Below are 11,702 nucleotides of genomic sequence, written 5' to 3'. Positions count from 1 at the left end.
CGAATCCAAAACTCTCGAACAGAGAATATGTAACTTTCATTTCCTTAGCTTTTAGAGTTAAACACTTTTCTTTCTGTAACTCGTGTGCTTGCGCCCCTTGGAGACACGTTGTTTTTCGTTTCCAATTGTAAAGTTCATCGCAAATAAAAGAACACCCCTTTTTGGGACTTTGTCTCAAGAGGTTTCGTCCCTTACACAATCGTCTGATCCTTTTTAATTGTTAGCGAATTAACCCGCGCGAAACACTCCCACTATGTCCCCCAATTGAAGGAAAATTGACACCCAAACACACCAGTCTGTTCTAATCTAGAGCACAACAGCTACATTGTTACCTTGTTCACCCATCTAACACTAAGCACATATCTCAAACAAGCTCTGATACCACTTGATGTAAACAAATTTAATACTCCAATCACCATTGGTGTCCATATTTCTTTAAGGCAAAATTCTGGAAGAAAAACCTGAAAGTTATGAAGCTAGAAAAATAAAACTTGATGCTTTATTTGATAATAATGTTCTACCCCTTTCTTCCAAGTACATAGACTCTTTTTAGTCATCAATGACTTCTAGATATTTAAAATGACCCTTAGAACTACTAAAAGCGTCGGATCTCTAAATTCTCAAAGGCCCTCCTGGAATTCCTTCCAGAGTTGCCCCTCATTTTTCGAGAATCAGAAAGATCATTTTCAAATTTGAATTTGTTAATTTGGTAATGGATTTATGTATCGGATTCCATTCACCCACGGTTGGGAACTAATGATTATTTTGCAAAGTCAAAAATTTATAAATTTCAAATCATAATTAAAACTGAACTAAGACTTGACTTTTTGACTCCTTAATTAAGACATTAATTAATTCTGCATGAAAATTGCAAATAAGGAAAGTTCAATGGTCTCCAATGTAATTAATATGTCAAGATCGGCAATCTTTTTAGAGAGAGCTTAAATTGTCGAGAAAACTAACGAGAATGATGCATGCATTCCGGTGCCAATGTGATGGGAAGATTTGAATGCATTACGTATGCATCTAAGAGCGAATTTAGAAAAAAAATTTAAGACGGGCTAATACGCAAAAAATCCAAAAAAAAAAAAGAAAACCAAAAAAAAGTTACGCGAAAAAAATTTGTTTTTACTTAATTTTTTTTAAAGGTGAATTGGGCTAGGAGCCCATCCTCCCAATCCGCCAATATGTGGATCGAGTCTAAAATCTTGTAAGGTAAGGAGCCTAGAGATTTCATTTTAAATTGTTGACCTTATCAGAACAATAAAGATTGTTATATGTTGATTATTATTGTATTTAAGAAATATAAAATTTTATGTTCAAAATGTTTCCAAAAAATGATGACTCATTTGAGAACAAAAATCTTAAAACCACTTTAAACATTTTTCAGATCGATTGCTGGTGCCTGGTTTGAGGTTTTATTTTAAAAATCAACGTTATGAGTAGTAACACAACCGTATATATACCTTTGATTGTTTTTGTCATATTTAACCACATAAAAGTTTACCTTTAAGCATGTTTACATGGATGAGGATGGTTTTTATCCTATACAATGTTTGGTGTTAACAATACTCACATAATATTTATCTGAGTTGTTGATTTTCCCTTAGTCATAGCATATTAACTTAATTCATCACATGAAATAGGTCAAGATCGAATTATTCGCTCCTCATAATTGATGTCTTGAATGATAGTATATTATTTATTAGTAAAATTACTTATTGACACTAACGTTATTGACACCAACGTTATAGTTACTTTTAGTAAAGAACATGGAAGGTTACTTTACTTTCAAGTAATTAAGTAAATTTTAAAATACAAATATATATTTTTTTATGAACTTAAAAAGATGCAAGTTACCTATTTTTATTGTAACATATGAGATACAATTGAAAAATAACTTTTATATATAAGTAAATTTTAATAGTATTTTCATTAATCAAAATTAAAACACAATAAATTTTTTATTTTGGCCGCAATGAAAAATTTATATTTTTAACTAAATAAGTATGTTCTCAAAGAAATAAATTTTTATTAATGAAAGTTAGAAATAAGTTACTTAAGTTGATGGTAGTTGAGAGGTACTTTTAGTAAAGTAACATTTAGCATCTGTCTGAAACTGATTTTCTCCAGATTTTTATAAAAATTCCCACCGTTGGCCACCGTAATTGTTGACCCATTCTCTCATGCGTCGGTCCCAAATGAGAAAAAAAGATCGCATTTCCACTTAAAATCAAGCAAAAAAGCAACACCAGATTATCTCTTAGTTATAGTAAATAAGCAAGTTTCAATATAAATAGCTTCTTTAAAATTCAAATTGAGAATAAATAGGTTACTTATCTTAACAATAACACAATAATAGGTAGATGACTTATTCCTATATGTTTTTAGATTATTAAAAAATAAATTACTCAATAGTGAACAAGAAAATTTTAAAATAAACAATCATTTTTATTAACAAAACACAACCATAAGAGTTACTCTTTAAAAGTTACTTAACTACCTTCAATTTTAGCCATAAATAAGGATTTTATATTTCTAACAGCATAATACCAAAGAAGCAAGAGATACTGAAAACAATTGACTTCTTGCCTTAGCTTCCACAAATGTAATCCACACACTATATTAAAACATTATATAAAAATCATCTCTTCTAATCGTTTCACGTGTTCCAATACGGAATACCAAACAGACAACCTTAACATACGGCTCGTGTGCTAGACAATTATATGGGTGACATATATTTTCATATGAATTGATCTTTGCTGAAAACCCAATGAGAATTAGATTCTTACTCTGATATAGGATTTAAAAATAAAATAAATTCAGCTGCCAGATATTCATCTTCCATACTAGAACTGAACTGTGGAAAACCTATATTGCCATTTTCACCTTTGTGAACCTCCTCTACTCACAACATGCCTGAAAAAATGGCTTCTCTTTAATCAAACTGATGAAATAAACACCTATACATAAACAGCAAAAGAACCCTATTCCCATAAATGGGTGAAACACAAACATTATCCTCCTCACGTTCAATAAATTCCACGACTGCCCTACCGAAGAGGTTGGGGTGGCAGGGCCATGTCTCCAGCTGCAGCATGTCTCCTTTGCCGCTCGCGAAGAAAAAGGATTGCCAGCAGGCAGACAAAGAGTGTTAGAATTGTTGCATTTCCTTCCTCCATAATAACATCCTTCACCCAAGCCTCCACTTTAGGAAAAACTTCAGGAAGTCCATCAATCATACTGATCTAGAGGCAAAAAGTGAACCAATTCAGTCAACATATCAATCAGGGAAATCAGGAAAAAAAAAAAAAAGCATGAAAACTACAATATATGTTAATTAGTATATCTTGATAGAGTTAAGTGAACTCATAAGTACACGGGGCCACACAAAATAGAGGAAATGATGATCAAGAATCTTTAAATACCACACACAAAGGGGCAACTAGCTTGACCAAGTCTTCTCGTGGTAAAGACTAGGAAAGGACGACGGTTTAAATAGAAGGGCAAACTTTTATGTAGTCCACCAAACTACAGAACTGACTACTGAGTAAAGAAAAAACAAGACATTTTCCTCAGTTTTGTAATCCAAACCGTGCAAGACATTCCTTGCATGAATAACATGATGTGCGATAACATTAGTTTCAGCATAGACAGGAAATGAAGATCATAAAAAATTCTGGACAATTTTTGCCGAGTGCTAAAATTCAAATGTTTTTCCTTGCCATGCCATTGCAACAGTTAATAAAAAAGAGCCATCTTTAAGAATTGGTCAATCAATGAGTCAGGAACCAGAAAAACATTTCTAAAGGAATAAATTTACCAATCATAAAATTAAACATCATATGATTGCCCTGCTTTTAAAAATCTCAAGTAAACAAGATACCACACGCTTGCCTGGTCGCTTCAGTTCCAATTGAACAAGAAAGTCAGCATTATGTCAACAAATGTACAACTCACCATGAAACCGTTGGCATAATTCTTTCGCATCCACAAGCTTGCAAGGGCTAGTGTTACAGGCAACTTAGCCGCAGGTTCAACTTCTAAGGCTTGATCATAGTAACGCTTCGCAAGGTGAAGATCAAATGGTACTCCTAGCCCGTGTTCATGCATGTATCCCAGGTTGAAGATGGCCTGCGCATTCAACTGAGATTTGGCTTGCATATAAGCCTCTGCCGCGCGAACATAATCTCGTTCTGTACCCTGTGAAAAGAAGAAAAAATAAAAAATATGAAGGAAGATGGAAATCTAGTAAAACAGGAATTTAGTACATTAACCAAGGATCGGGCACACAAAGTCAAGTGACTTACAAAACCTATATATCTGTTAAATGAAAAATAAATAAATAAATACCCGGCCATAGTAATATGCATCCCCTATAAGCAAAGCAGCTTGTTCGTTACCCTGCTCAGAAGCTTGCCACCATAAGGAGTGAACACGCTGATGTCTTTCAGCATCTGTGCACATCCCCGACTCTCCCATGCACATAACATGTTCTCCATATTTGTCAAGGATCCATGCTGCGTTACTTTGTGCCACCTCATACCCCATCTCTGCCATTCTACTGTACAAAAGGAATGACATGCTGACATCACCTTTCAGATACGACTCTATTGCCCATCTAGACAAGGAAGTCCATGGTCCACACTCTGCAACTATTTTGTATAACTTAATTGCCTGAAATTAATACATGAATATTACTATGTGCCAAGATTGATTGGTTTTGAATAAAGGTATAAAGTGGATTGGGGTCTACCAGCCCAGCAAGGTAAAGTACACCAGCCTCTGAGAAAGACCCGAAAGATGTGTCATGCTGGCAGGCCAAGGTTCTGAGAGGTTCAAGAAAATATTTTGGCATTTTTGGATTTATTTTCCATTTTACTCATTTATTTATTTATTATTATTATTATTTTTAAAAGGTTTCATTTTCTAAATACTACTGTAAAATTTAAACCAATGTTTCCTTTGGTCGTGGCGGGCATGGGATGAAATGTGGGTTGTGCAGGCAGCTTGACACCTATTTTAAAAACCCTTAATTTGGTGGGGTAAAAAAGGTTAGAGACCAGAGTCCAGGAAGAAAGAAAACTACACATGCTGTGAGAAGGATATCAGAGAATATTATATAAAATCTAATGAGGATGAGTCACAGTTTTTTCGAAGCTGTGTGAATACAGAACATACTTATAGTATACAGCCTGAAAAATTAAGCTTTCCAAAAGATAAGCTATATTCAAGTAAGTGATAAATTGGATAACACTTAATATTGGGTGAATGAGAAGACTCAGAATTAGCTTACCGTTGGAAGATTCTTCTTCATCCCCACACCACTATGTAACATCTTTGCCAATTGGTAGAAAGCTTTTGGTTGGCCTGCTTTAACAGCTGCCAATATATATCTTCGTGCTATCTTCAAATCTCGCTTCACGCCAAGGCCCTTGAGATAAATTACCCCAAGATTGTAGAATCCACCTGGTTCTTTCTTGTCAGCAGCTTTCTCAAAATATTCTTTGGCCTGTAACAGCGGAGTTATGATTGACTTGAGTGAGAAAATGTGTCTTTACAGTTTAGATATAGCTATGGAATGTAGAATGAGTTGATTGTTATGATATAAAATCAGGTTGGGGAAGCGTAAAGGAAAAACCATATCTTGTCTCAACAAGGAAAAGAAGGAACGGTAAGAATATATAGAAACATATGCACAGAAAGCAAACATGGCCAAACAAAGAAGCAGCACACAGTAATTAAAATCACTTCTTCCCTTAGTGCCTCCTCCCCAACACCCCCCCCAAAAAAAAAAAAAAAAAAAAAAAGAAAAGATGATTTTTACCTTCGTATAGTTCTTTTCCACTCCGTAACCCTTGACATATAAATATCCCATCCCATTGTAAGCTGAATAAAGTTTCCGTTCAGATGCTAGGGTAAGCCATTCTAGCGCCTTGGTGTAGTTCTTATAAAATCCCACTCCACTTGTATATATCTCTCCAAGAAGTTCCATTGACCTAGGTTCACCCTTTTGCACAGCCTTCAAGAACCACCTCAATGCCTTTGCATGATCACTCCTTACTCCCCTCAAACCAAAGTAATAAAATATTCCGACTTGATACATGGCTTCTGCATCCCCTTTCCGTGCCTGATATTCCAAAATTTGAAAGTCCTCATCCTCCTCTCCTTTGGACTTCCTTAGAGCTTCCTTATTTTCTTCTGGGCCGTCATGGATCCTAATTGTTTCAATTAATGAGTCCTTCAAGATGGGAAAACTATTCACTGCTACCTCTGCCAATTCAGCGTACAGATTAACTGCCTTATCATGCATCTGCAAAATAAATTAAAAAGAAAAACCATAAAAAATTATTATCATCTTTGGAGAAGTATGTACAAATTTACGTTAAAATAGTCTCAGAAGGATTTTACTCATAACCTCAGTGCTTATAACCCAAAATTCTGACATTTATCGCACATTTGCAGTCAGGATGTCTTTCTTGTTTATGATATTACTTGAGAGCATTGGAGAGAGAGAGACCAACACAACCTCATTTTCTACCTATTTTTTTCTGAGACGTGCCCAGAAATTTAGGCTCAAAAGGCAAACAAGTATTGAATGAGCAGGTGCTCAAGATGATGGGTTGGTATGGATGGACATAGTAATCAGATACTTTTCTTACAGACTATATGAAAGCATTTGATATGCCTAAAGTTAAAGGCCAATTGTTCCAAACTCTTAGTCCCTTATTATTGATATGAAATTTAAAAACATGATTAACCGAGCAAATCTTGTCATAAAGGGAAAAGGCGATTATTATATTGAAAAGCAAACGTATATCTAAAGCCAATTTTTGGATCATTTCTACCGTCATCATATAATCGTTATTTATCACTAAAACTTCCTCAACGGTAATATTTGTATTTTAAAATCATACAACAAATGCGACGAAAACATAGTTTGAAGTAAATTTTTCTCTCATATATCCTTTTTAGGCAATTTTTTCTATCCAAGTAATATACTAAGTACTGCTATTTGCTAAAGGTAATATCAGGAAGCATATTCTTACACAACCATGGATAGATAAATATAAAAGGAAATACAAGCTTTTATGAATATCTGGTTATAACAGAAATAAAAGATAACTTCTCTTTAAGGACCCAAGAAAACCAAATGACAACTAGGAATTTGTAGATATGCATTACCAATAGAAAGTTAGGCAATGTAGAAAACTTCCTATTTGGGACTGATATTAGGAAACAAATGGCTTGTAATCAATTGCATGCCATGGTGATGTGTGGGATACAATTCAAGCAACAAGAACTTGAATTTCAATTACTAAATTTACTTTGTTTCACCACAATTTAAAGCAGCTAAATAAAGGAGCTGTACATCAAATCAATAAGAGAAATTTCCTTTTGCAGATCATATAAATTTATATTACCACATCTTATTCAACTTGGAGACATCAATGCTAGCATAAGATCCAGAATCTCAGTCAGCTTCAAATTAAGTTTTTTTAACACATCCTAGTAGAATTGTAGTTTAAAAAACCTCGGAAACAGGTAAACTTATCAACAGATTCTATATGCTCTCTTTTTTCAATTTCATTTAATTGGTCTTTGTTATAGGATAACAAGATGGTTAGAAATCCTTTATTTTTTGAACATAATCGCTCTTTTGATTTCGGAACAAAACTTTCTTTATCAATATAATTAATTGTTAACATAGGTTTCCCCTTAACATAATATTCACACGCCCTGAGTGGAAATATGTTAATCCATCAACAAAGATGATCACCTTCAGAGGTTTCGTATACAATTTTTAGGAATTCAAATTTTCCTAATAACATTTTAACAAACTACAATCTTTTACCATTAGTCCATCATAAATCATAGTGTGATCAATGATCATAGTTACTGAACCCCAGAAAACCATATTAAGTATTGTATTGGTTAGTCGTAAAACCCCCATAACTCTCAACAGTTGTGACAAATACCAGAAATCTTCAGTCTTCAAGTGCCTAGCTTTCCAACGACAGAATTCATAACCTTTCAGTGAAAGCTAGACTCTTCACACATAGAAAACTATCAACTTCCCTTGAACACTCTAGCTCTAGAGTCAATCATTAACCGAAAAGGATACAAAAAGCTTCACCATACATAATCCTGATGTTTTCAACACTTCCCATAACATAAAGGCATTCCCAAAAAACCACCAATTCATAATCTTCCGGTTACTGCACCTTCCAAATCATCATTTATTCGACCTCAAAGTTCGAAATTTCTCAATTGGATGGTAGAAATGCAAAACCTTTTACTCGTATCCTTCTATCTATCAATCAATCAATCGACCAATATCAACTTTAAAACTTACCTCCTGACGGTAATAAGTATAAGCCAGTGCCATCTTGGACTGCAAATTCCCACCATCAGCTGCAAAAGAATGATATAAAAACGCCTTAGCTTGGCTCATCTCCCTAGTCATTCCCATGTTATACCAAAACCCAATCACCGATTGCGCGTGGGGATTCCCCGCCGCAGCAGCCGCCTCAATCTCAGACACGGCCTCCTCCATCACCCTGTATCCCCCACCACTCCCCGCCTCCAACATCTTCCTCATCCCCTCACAATAAACCCTGTCATAATCTTTATTATCCTCATTATTGATTATGCTGGTGCCATTGACACAAGCAGGGGATTCCAATATGTCGGACCATGAACCCGGGTCGACGATAGTGTCATAGTCGGGTTCGGAGCCGTGGAATTCATCGGAATCGGAGTATGAGCCATCGTCGTCATCTGGGGCTGAAACGGCGTCTGAGAGATCGTCGAAGGGGAGGAGGAGGACCATTGAACGGGCATATAAGGGAATGGGAAGAACGGCGATAAGTAAAAAAACAAAGTACAACTTCATCGTCTGGATTTAGCAATTAACCGGCGGCAGACTCAGCTCGTTCTTTTTCAGAACTCTCGGGTTTAATGAGGATTAAATTAGAAATGAAGTAAAAACTATACGTAAGTTTTGCCACGTCAACATGGGTGTTGAGCACCAGTAGGGATGTGCCAAGTCATGGGGTGATTATGTGGTTTCCTGCCTACAAGAACGACGATAAGTACCATAGTCATTGTTGTATCAAAGTCAAAGAAAAATTACCAAGCTCGCCTTCAGGGTACATTCCAACTGATAAAGATGAGAACGCTTTAAGATTGACAGATCAGAGGTCGTGAGTTCGATTTCTGAAAGACTCTTGGAAGACAAATATTCTCCTGAAAGGCTGGATTTATTCTAGAAGGCAGGAGCTCTACTGGAAGGCAATGTGCAAAGATGGGAAACGACTTGCTTGGCACTCTGACAGATTAATTGGGGGGCTCTTGAGAATTGGTCAATTTAGGGCACAACCTGTGGTTTAACCTGTCTGCAACTTGAGGGGCCAAGGTGTAGACTCCAGGATTTAGTCATTGTAAGGTGGATAACTGGATATAAAAAAAAATTACCAAGCCCCGTTTGTTTCTTATTATTTGTCCATTAAAATAAAAAATATGATCGTTATCTATCACATCAAGTCACCATATTTGACATTCTATCTCTTGTATAAGGCATGTAACGATTATATTTTTCATTCTCATTTTAACATTAATATGTACCAAACGAAACCTTAATGTTACTTAGCTCCAGTAATACCAATAGATTCACTGTATTTAGCTAGAGCTCAATAAAGAAACCATCAAATCACAAAATCGAATCTCAATCGCTTTTTCAAAATAGTTGATTTGGATCTACGTGGATCCATCAATATTTTGATTTAGATTTGAATCAAACCTTAATGTTACTTAGCCCCAGTATTACCAATAGATCACTGTATTTAGCTAGAGCTCAATAAAGAAATCATCAAATCACAAAATCTAATCTAAATCGCTTATTCAAAATAGTTGATTTGGATCTACGTGGATCCGTCAATATTTTGATTTAGATTTGAATCAAACCGCTTCGACAAGGTTTAGTTAAGGCTTCAATCTTTTTAAACCGTCAAACTATTTTGTAAGAAAAATTAAAAATAAATTAATTTAAATTTTATTCGACCCAATTAAAAACTAGATACATCCCAATTAAAAAAAAATGACCCTGTTTGGTGCCCATTTTTGTAAGAATGAAAATGAAAAGTATAGCAGTTATCGTACTCATACAAGAGATAGAAAATCAAATATGGTGGTTTGATATAATGGATAAAAGTCATATTTTTCATTTTTGTAGCCAAAGAATGAGAATCAAACTATATATATATGTCCAAGGAGTAGATTCTTTTGCCATTTCTATTTGCCAAAATTCAGATTTACAATCAAATTTAGAAAATATCTTATTATTTTATATTTTATTTATTAGCATATCCTTATCTGGTATTTTATATCCATCTTCTTCAGTATTGTCGTTTAATCTTTTATAGTTTATAATCATTCTTGCTTTTCCTCTTTTTATTTCACTATGATTTCTAACCATAAATGCTGCCGATCTGTGTTGACTGCTAGACAGTCTTATTACTTTTAAATCTAATAATTCTTTAATCTGTATGTTAAAATCTTCTGTATCCTGATTCGTATGTTTTATTTCTGTTGTTCTAATTTTTATATTTTCATTTATTATTTCTAATTTAGCTTCGATTTTATTTTTATCAAAACGTTTTATAGGGTATTCTCCTATTGTTTGAATCTTTTCAACTAATTCTAAAATTTTATCTATACTACCTATCTTAGAATATGTCTTGTTAAAAATTATTAATTCCTTATTTCTTGGTATAAAATTTGTTTTTAAAGTTTTTAAAGATAAATTATCTAAAAATTCTAAATTTTCTTTAATTTTTGGGTCTGGTTCTGGTTGTAATGGTCCACAACACTTAGCTCGTAACTCTGATGATTCTATAGTATCAATAGAAGTGTCTTTTCCAAAAATTATAACATCAGGAGTAATTGTTAAACTTCCATTTCTACTAAGCAATAATTTTATTCCTATAACAAATTTATCTTTTATTAATGCGCTAACTAATGTAGCCGTTAAACTATACCGTCTTTCTTGAAATTTAATCTTATAATCATCAAAAAGTCTTTCTTCGAATCTCATTTTACTATCGTCCATTTGACTTCCTCTTATTTCATATTCTAATTTCTGTCTACAATCTTTTGGCACTAAATCTTTTCTGATTATATTAAATGTACGTGTCTATTAATGCTATCTAATTTAATTTTATTATTTTGTTTATCTGTACTTCTCTGGATATTTTGATACTTTTTATTGTCTTTACTCTAGATAATTGACAAATTATTTCTTCCTGATTTTCTATTTCTAAATAATTATTTTTTGTGTAATTATCTATAGGCTATTTGCCTTTTGTTTCTAGATTTCTGATCATGTATTGTATTTCTCCTAATGTTTCGTGTATTTTATCTATTCTATTATTTGTATCTATTATGTTATTTTCCATTCTTTCTATACTCTCATTATAGTCTTTATTTTTATTATTATTTATTTCTTCTAAACAATTATTGCATTGAATTTCTAGATAATTCTTACACTGATTTCTATTTTTGTGTCCTAGGTATATTCTACATATTTTACATTTATCCATCGTTGACCCTTGTCCTCTAGTCCATTCATGGATACATTTTTGTTCTACATTTATTATCTTTATATTTAAAATTGAAAAATCTAGTTCTTCTAAATTATT

The 11,702-nt window shown here is 33.7% G+C and overlaps 1 protein-coding gene across 2 annotated transcripts; it reads right to left on the bottom strand.

Moving 5' to 3' along the window:
• Nucleotides 1-2,593: 2,593 nt before the first annotated feature.
• Nucleotides 2,594-8,980, bottom strand: LOC111372319 (ERAD-associated E3 ubiquitin-protein ligase component HRD3A-like). Of its 2 annotated transcripts, none has more exons than XM_022994604.1 (6): nt 8,360-8,980; nt 5,831-6,316; nt 5,300-5,515; nt 4,357-4,680; nt 3,964-4,206; nt 2,594-3,246 (listed from the first exon to the last, which is right to left on the bottom strand). In XM_022994604.1, exons 1-6 carry the CDS (start codon nt 8,897-8,899, stop codon nt 3,238-3,240), a joined length of 1,818 nt encoding a protein of 605 aa, XP_022850372.1. In that variant the 5' UTR covers nt 8,900-8,980; the 3' UTR covers nt 2,594-3,237. The 2 variants fall into 2 exon arrangements, with proteins under 2 accessions (XP_022850372.1, XP_022850371.1); XM_022994603.1 differs by having other exon boundaries at nt 2,594-3,251; nt 8,360-8,979.
• Between the last annotated feature and the right edge of the window lie 2,722 nt (nt 8,981-11,702).

The sequence above is a fragment of the Olea europaea genome, chromosome 23 (assembly GCF_002742605.1).
Source record: "Olea europaea var. sylvestris chromosome 23, O_europaea_v1, whole genome shotgun sequence".
NCBI lineage: Eukaryota > Viridiplantae > Streptophyta > Magnoliopsida > Lamiales > Oleaceae > Olea > Olea europaea.
Note: the sequence above shows the minus strand (reverse complement) of the source record. Positions and strands in the feature narration are given on the sequence as shown.